The sequence below is a fragment of the Phodopus roborovskii genome, unplaced genomic scaffold (genome assembly GCF_943737965.1).
Source record: "Phodopus roborovskii unplaced genomic scaffold, PHOROB, whole genome shotgun sequence".
Taxonomy (NCBI): Eukaryota; Metazoa; Chordata; class Mammalia; order Rodentia; family Cricetidae; genus Phodopus; species Phodopus roborovskii.
Genome location: NW_026126511.1, coordinates 38192941 through 38201523, shown reverse-complemented (window position 1 = coordinate 38201523; position 8583 = coordinate 38192941). Strand labels below are relative to the sequence as shown.

The 8583-nt window shown below is 41.9% G+C and overlaps 1 protein-coding gene across 1 annotated transcript in view; it reads left to right on the top strand.

The window, feature by feature from the left end:
* The first annotated feature begins 65 nt into the window (after nucleotides 1–65).
* The window catches only part of Nufip1 (nuclear FMR1 interacting protein 1), a 30866-nt gene continuing 22348 nt past the window's right edge, over nucleotides 66–8583 (top strand). The window contains exons 1-5 of the mRNA XM_051195356.1: nucleotides 66–521; nucleotides 1117–1199; nucleotides 2786–2884; nucleotides 3479–3541; nucleotides 4213–4289. Of these exons, the coding sequence (XP_051051313.1) occupies nucleotides 128–521; nucleotides 1117–1199; nucleotides 2786–2884; nucleotides 3479–3541; nucleotides 4213–4289 (716 nt within the window). The 5' untranslated portion in view covers nucleotides 66–127. The remainder of the gene's footprint in view (nucleotides 522–1116; nucleotides 1200–2785; nucleotides 2885–3478; nucleotides 3542–4212; nucleotides 4290–8583) is intronic.

Below are 8583 nucleotides of genomic sequence, written 5' to 3'. Positions count from 1 at the left end.
GAAGTTTTTCCGGCTTCGTCTGATGACGTAAGCCCGCGATTGGCCCATAGGTCAGACGGCCGTGGCGGAAGTGACGCTTAATGCGAGTTCCACAATTGCACGCTGGCCTCTGCGCTTGCTGGGTGGCATGGCAGAGCCGACTCCCGCCGGGTGGCCTTCAGCCCCCGCGGTGACTCCCGCGCTGGGGACCCCGGGAGAAACTGCCCCGCCGCGGGACAATTGGGTGTTCTGGGCCATGCTGCCACCGCCGCCACCTCCTCTGTCGTCCCCGGCGGCGGGGTCCGAGCCGCGCCAGAAGGAACAGCCCCACGTGCAGACCCAGCCTCTCTCCGGAGCGCTTCCCCCTTTCGATGCGCAGATACTTCCCGCGGCGCAGCCTCCTTTCGATGCCCAGGCCCCGCTGGGTGTGCAACCTCAGTACAGCGGCCAGCAGGCCTGGAATTTTCAAGCGTCGTCGCCTTGGTACTGGGGACTGTCTCCTAATGGTTACCCCGCGTATGACACGTCCTACTACTCTTCGGGTAAGCTGCTGTTCCTAGTGGTGCCCCTTTGCTTTCTCCTTTTCCCTCTCCCAGCTTTCCCTTTTTATCTCTCAGCTCTGCCCCGTATTTTTTGGAAGCTGGTGATGAGTATTGAAAATTTATTCCACTAGAAGGTTTCCCACTGTCTGCTCATTCCAAGTTTATTATTGCAATCCAGCTATTTACTGGAGGCTACTTACATAGCAACGAACAAAATATAGAAAACTTCTTACCTCTTGGGGGGCTTCCTATCTCCCCATTGTAGGAAGATACAGTACAGGAAATAAAACTACTCATTAGAGAGTAATGATTGCATGTGTGCATTAGAAAGGGATTGGTGGGGGCTGGAGAAATGGGTCGGCAGTGAAGAGCGTCTATTGCTCTTGCAGATGACCAGAGCTCGGTCCTCAGCATTCATTAGGCGGCTCTCAGCCACCTGTAAGTTCAGTCCCCAGGAGATAACTGCCGCCTAGCCTCCATGGGGACCTGCACTCACATACTACCCACACTTTTTCTTTTTAATCTAAGAAAAAAAGGTGATTAATAAATGAATGTACACTTGCAATCTTAAATGAATCTCTCTTTTCTTTTTTAGTTGCACACTCTTATTTTCCACAAACACAAGATGCAAAATTCAGTGACTTCAGTATGCCTCAAAACAGAAAACAGAAAAAGAAGGTATTTCTGAGACGATGAATTACACCTTGTGTTTTACCTGTCTGTGTGTTTCATATCTGTTATGGACATGTGATGCTTTAGTCGATAGAATTTTTAAGGAGCTTAAATAAAAAGTTGAAACAAAATAGTTTTGACAAATAAATGCTGAAATTTTAGAAAAAGAACATTAAATCTGTTTGGATACACAAGCAAAATTGAGGATTATGCTTGCAAATACATGTAAATGTTATTAAACTTCGGTGAAGTTTAGAAGATTACAAAAAATGTGACTGACAGCTGAAATTAGAAGACTGGAAGTCCCAGCTTTTTACCAAGTTGGAAGCACAAATAAATTGTGATGACAAATCTTTTATTTTTCATAATCTTGTTGCCTCTTAGCATGGAAAAATCTTCCTTCAATATAAAAACAGATCCCTCTTTGTTTTCTTTTTAAACTCATTTTTTTTTTTTTCTTTTGAGCTATAATCTAATGTTTCTAGTTTAGGAGAGTTTATATTTTCCCGAGCCGTGCACATACTGTCTTAAATTCAGACAGGATTTATTGTGCTATTAATGTTTCTTTGTCCTGTGGGTATTTGTGATTGTTGTGAAAGCCTTTTTTCTTGCTTTACATTTGTCTTTGTTGGGGGTGGGTGCATACCTGTGGAGGAGCTATGAGAACAATCTGCAGGTGTCTCCCCATGTGTGTCCTGGGGATTGAACTCGGGTCCTAAGGGTTAGCAGCAGATGCTTTTATCTACGGAGGCATCTCTCTGGCCTGGAAGCCAGTTTTTCATATGAGGCCGGTTGTATGTCACAAGCCACATACTGTATTAAGATAGGTTTTCTTTATTGTTGTCTGAACCTAACTTACAGGTCAGGGTCCCTCTTTGTGTAAGTGACACAGTTACTGTAGGGTAGATTGAGTACTGTCTGGATCCGTGCTTCTCAGCCTTCCTAGTGCTACGATCCTTTAATGCAGTTCCTTATGTCCTTGTGTTGTGCTGACCACCCCCCAACCATGAAATTATTTTGTTGCTACTTCATAAAACTCTAATTTTGCTGCTATTATGTGTTGTAATGTAAATACCTGATATGCAATCCCCCCCAGGGGTCATGACCCACAGGTTGAGAAGTGTTGGTGTGGAACTTGAAATTAATGTTCTCTTACCGCGAGAAGTATTAACTCATGTTATTAATTTTACACAGGTACAGTATATCTATTAACAGTCCGTTTAACATTAACAGTAACATAACATTTAAATAAATGGAGATTATTTCCTTTATCAGTATTCTAGTATAGTCTCCTTTGTGAGATGCCTATTTTTTTAACCTATTTACCTTAAATAGGTTCTTTTAAATCTTGGCAGATGCTATACCAAATTCTCATTAGGTCTCTAACTTGAAATCTTATAATTTGAATTAGCTCTTTTTAGATTTAAATTTTGCTTCTTGTGTCTGACTTTGGCTGTATTGCTAAAAAGTGAAAGAATCCCCTACCCAGGTTATGTTTTCAAATAAATCAAATATGTATTCCTGGAATAGTTGTGTTTGGTTGAGCAGAGATTTTTGTACCATAGTCTTAATACTTTTTTGTTTGTTTGCAGAAGAGAAAGGAGCCGGTTTTCCACTTTTTCTGTGATACCTGTGATCGTGGCTTTAAAAATCAAGAAAAATATGACGTACATATGTCTGAACATACAAAAGTAGGTTCCTGGTTGTTCTGAACTGATATAGAAATGCCTCTTATTTTGCATTTTTGGTGAAAGTGCCACGCTTATTTTCCTCATAAGTTTGTAGTTTTTACAGAAAGAGATATTTGATGACTTGACACATGGGAACAGTGCCTGGGATTTGGAGTTTTGGGGGTGGGGTGCTGTGACAACCTGTGCATGTGCCCCTCCATGGCTACACCTGCAGCTCACTGTGATTGTCATAGTGTGCTGTTCTCTGAGTATAAACCCAGCCATTTAGAACATTTGCAAGTTTTTTTTTTTTTTTTTTTTTTTTTTAAGTTCTTGTTTTGGATACATCGTTTGCAGGAATGCCTCGCCTCTAGGATTAGGAATGTTTTAGTTTCAGATGAAGAGGAAATGAGGGGAGTGGCTGTGCTGCTCATCTCAGAGATGCCATTCCCTTCTGAGTGCAGCTGTTTGAAGAGGGATCTGTGTTTTGCTGTTGGACTAAGATTGATAGCACAGGTGGAGTAGTCACTGGCCCGCCATGGTCTGTAGACGCTGGTGGTGTGAACCATTAAAATGAGGCCATCTTTAAAATGTCTCTGTTGTTAAACTTTTCAGTGCCCTGAAGCAGATTGCTCTTTTAGTGCACATGAGAAGATTGTCCAGTTCCATTGGAAAAATGTAAGTTCTTATGACTTTTTACCCATTTTAAATGTGTTCTCTATATATGCCAATAGTAAATAATATTCACACAGTGTTTTGTACTTTTTAAGGAAGTTTTACATCTCTCACTTTGTTTTAATCTCAAGCCATGCAAAATAGATAGCTGTTAGCTCCAACAGATGGAAAGGAATGACTCACCTACCTAGGACTGATTGTTGCACGCACTTGCAAGTTGTATGCTGGTTTTGCCATGCTTCTTAAAATGGCCTTGGCTGGGTGCTGACAAGATGGCCCAGCAGTTAAGAACTTATCTTGCCCCTCCAAAGGACTCAAGTTCAGTTCCCAGCACCCATACATATTGTATAGCATACAACTGCCTGTAACTCCTGTTTTAAGGATCCAGTGTGCTGGTGTCCGAGGGCACTTGCATGCAAACACACACACTCTCTCACTCATGTATGAACTAAAAGACTTGTGAGATCTATGTAATAAAATGTGTGCTGCTTCCCCTCCCCCCCCCCATCATTAGCATTCATCCAGCTACATGAGTCATGGTTGCTTTTTCTTTGAGGGATAAGGCATAGTGAGAACACTAGTTAGCTTAAAGTATTCTCTGTGTGTAAGTTTCCTGTTGGATGCAATGTCGCACTTAGTTGCTCCCTGATGTTCAGCAGGCTTTCTGCCCTTAGATGCATGCTCCTGGTATGAGGAAGATCAAGCTAGACACTCCAGAAGAGATTGCAAGGTGGAGGGAAGAAAGAAGAAAGTGAGTAAAGAGCTGCTAACTAATAAGTAACTGTCTTTTACTGTGGCAGGACTAAATACGAATATGAAAGTGACCTGGCTTGATTTTGTGTTCTTCAATAGTGATACATTAAGAATAGTGTTAGTTGATGGTTTAAAACTAAGCATCTTTCTTACACAGTGAAGTCCATTGACTTATTTCATGCTAACATGAAGAAAGAGAACTATAAGGTATGTTATATGAGTCTATTGAATGTAATCCGGGAGAGAGTTACAGGAACTTTCCATGTAAATAACAGATAGGCCAGAACTATATGGACCCTGAAGAACGTTAACATGCCACTTACTAGGTGTTCAGTGGCGGGGGTGATAATGGGCTTTAATGATATTTAAATGTATAATACCTTGCCATGTTTATATTTATTTATTTGTTTGTTTAAACACACAGCTGAAGGACTGTACTCTTCTAGGCAGAGTGGGTTCAGCAGAGTACCTGCAAAAAGTCCAGGAATTCATCCCTGTAATTAATGTTTGCGATGTGAGTGAGCCTTACTGTGTAACTTGTGCCTTTACATATATTAGCAGAGTTGATGTCTGGCTACAATGTGAACAATCTGCCTGGAACTCTATGTTACTGTCTTCTCATGTATTTGACCCTGTAGCAGAAGACTGGGGCAGAACTATTAGAATGGTAAGGTGCACTTTGAGAGTCATTTACTCATATTAGTTTGTTTTCTGTTGCTTTGATAAAATACCCAGAAGCAACTTAGGGAAGAAAGTTCAGTTTGGCTCATGGGTCCAGAGAGTTAGCCTGTAATGCCAGGAATGGCATGGCAGTAGGCAGCTGTGATAGGAAGCCAGTTGATCACATTTTGTTGGTAAACCAGGGAACAGTATGAGTTGGAAGTGGGTGAGGCTTACCAACTCTGATAGTCAGCTCCCAGAGACATATGTCCTCCTGCATAAATGCTCCTTAACGGCAGTGCTCTGTAACCTCTTAGAACAATGCCACACCATGGCCAATTGTTTACATAGTTGAATCTTAGGAGCACAAACCACCTCAGTACTGTTTTCCTAGAATTGACAAGAAGGAAAGTCAGATATGGGAAAAAACCAAGAGTTCATCTGTTTTCTGTCTGTCTGTCTGTCTGTCTATCTATCCTGTAGCCCTGCAACTCACTTTGTAGACCAGGCTGGCCTCAGACTCATAGAGATCTGCCCGCCTCTGCCTCCCGAGTGTTGGGATTAAAGGTGTGAGCCACTACTGCCCGGCTTTAAATTTTTTTTATTTTGTAGTATCGGGTTTTAAATTAAGGCCTTGCTTATACTAGACAATTGTGCTACAATTCCTAGCTGTCTTTAATTAACAATTTTAATTATTATTTTATTTGTCTATTTTACTGGTATGTGTGTCTGTCCACCACATGTGCTCAGTGTCTGAGGAGGCCAGAGAAGGCATTGGATCCCATAGAACTGGAGTTAACCATAGTTGTGAGCAACTCTGTGTTTGTTGGAAACAGAACCTGGGTCCTCTGGAAGAGCAGCCAGTGTTCTTAATCTCTTCGGCCTCTTTTACGTTACTTTTAAAATTCGCTACATTACTTAGGTTGATGTTGACTCACTCGGGCTACATTACTTAGGTTGATGTTGACTCACTCGGTAGCCCAGGCTGTGTTTGAACTCCTGATTCTTTTCCTCATCCTTCTGAGTAGCCTGGCAAGTAGCTATAGAGTTTGAGAAAGATACTTAAAACTCTTTTGACCATAGAGCATAGCTTGTTGATACAACCATGATGGTATTGGTCACAAATATATGGTGCTTTTCCTTGTCTCAGTTGATTCTGCTGCCCCTTGCACCTGGAATTGAGCTTGAGAAGAACACATTTGTTGAGAATTGCTGTCCTTGGGAGTACAGTATGGGAAGATAGCCTTGAAAGTGAGTGATGAGGGAGCCTTAGACAGTTGCAGGGACAAACTTAACCATCGAGAGAGTTGTAACTGGGAAGCAGTTAGACTTGGAGGGACTGTTATGCACTGTGTATAAAGCTCTTTTCCTCTATGTGGCTTCTCTGTGGCTGCATTTTATTTTTATTTTCTTATGATACCACTCAAGTATCTGAGATTTTTTTCTTTGTTTTTGTTGTTATGTGTTGGTTAATCTTTTCCTTAATACTTTGTATTAACTCCACCCGCTGTCTGTGATACCCTGTTACATGGATTGGAAACCACTCGTTGGACACTAGCTTTTCTTCTGCTGCTTGGTCTGTTCACTTGGAGGCTGCTAGTCCAGTTCAGTGGTGCTAGCTTCCTTATATGTGTTTAATTCTTTTGAGGGGTGTGAAAATGGCTCCCCATCCATAGCTCTGGTCTTCACATCAGCCTGGTCAGTATCTGAGCCCCATCGTTGTTCCATTGTCCTTCCCCTGCCTGGCAGAACCTAGGCTCTGACTACATCCTCTCCAGCAGGCCACACAGGTGTGATGTACTTTGCAGGTTAGCAAGCTGTTTTAGGACTGACTGGATTCATGATGACTTCAAGGTTTTCTCGTCTTGCTTCTCCTATGGTGGAAAGCCAGGTGGTAGTTTGTACTTGTTGCTCAATTATACAAGTGACCCGCAGTGTACAATTCCAACATTTGTCACACTATTTTTTCTTAGCCAAAATGTCCAAACTCATAAAATTGGTGATTAGGATTCTTGGGGGCTTGGTTTTTGGTCATTTCTGCATTGTCCAGAGCTTTTGGTATCAGGTAGGCTTTTTGTCTCTCTTATATAGGTTTTTAGACCCTTTGACAACTTTGAAAGTTTCCTGTTGCTATTTTCCTTTTCATTTTCTTTCTTTCTTTCTTTCTTTCTTTTTTTTTTTTTTTTTTTTTTTTTTTTTTTTAAAGACAAGGTCTTACTAAATAGCCCTGGCTGGTGTGGAGGAACTTACCATGTAAACCAGGCCAGTCTCCAGCTCATGGCAATCCTGCCCTAGCTTCCCAGGTTTTGGGATCGTAAGCTCGTGTCACCCATCCAAGCTGAACCTTTTTGGGTTTTTGTTTTTTTTTTTTTTTTTTTTTTTTTTTTTGAGTCAGGGTTTCTCAGTGTAGCTCTGGATGTCCTGGAACTCACATTGTAGACCAGGCTGGCCTCAAACTCACCGGAGTCTACTGCCTCTGCCTCCTGAGTGCTGGGGTTAAAGGCCCCGGCTCCAGCTAAGCTCTTGATTTGTTAGTTTTTGTCATGATGCTGCTTCAGTCATAGAAAGGTGAATTTCTGCATCCACGACTTCCTGCTTACTGGCTCAGCCACTGGAGCTCCTCCGGCTTGGGGTAAACAGGGTGCCTCCTCAGCTTGTTTAGCATAGATGCCTAGGACTGTCCCACTGGAGAACTATTTTGCATTTTGTGTTCTTGAATATGTTAAGTATTGGAGAGGTAAGGACATCTTTTATGTGCCTGCTTATATCATCTGGTGCCATACATAAAAGTGATGCATGTAATATTACTATGTGCACATGGGGTTTGAGATTTTATTATGGATAAATTCTATTTCAATACATAAGAAAGTGATTGGAGAAACCCATATTTTAAAAGTTATGTTTTGAACAATGCCTTTATTGTAGAGAAGTTTGGTCAAAATGTGTTGCACTGATTAATAGTCATCTGTAACATGAAAATTAGAATGACCCAGAGATAGATATTGGGGTTCAAACTTCAAGCTGAAGACCAGAAAAGCAAAGCAGCCAAACCACTAGCTGTCACATCTGCCTCAGGCTGAGAGGCGATCCTGGCTCCACCAAACCTCAGACTGCTGCCTCCCTCAGCATGGTTGGAGAGTCCTGAGACTTCAACACCCTCCTAGCCTCAGTGTGGCTGGAGAGTGAACGCCAGCTCTGAGAACCTGTTCCTGTCTTAGGTATCTCCCTAAAGGCCTGTGATTCCAGGTACTGAGGTCATCTTTGTGTGAGCTGTTTCTCTTAGTCCTGAATCGATTTCGTGTAGTCAGTATGGCCTTGAACTAACAGAGATCCATCTAACTCTTAAATCCTGAATCCTGGGATTAAAGGTGTGTGCCTGGCTTCTGTGGCTTGTGACTGACTTTGCTTCCTGAATCCTCAAGCAAGTCTTAATAAATCATAAATAATATATCACCACAGAAATCAGTAGTGTATTTGATATTTAAACTTGTATGATTTTGTTCCTTTTTTTAAGGGTGTGTGTGACTACATGCTTGGGTGTTTATGTCACCATGGCGGTCAGAGAACAGTCTATAAGAGTCAGTCAGTTCTCTCCTTCACCCATGTGAGTCCCTGGGATTGAACTCAGGTTG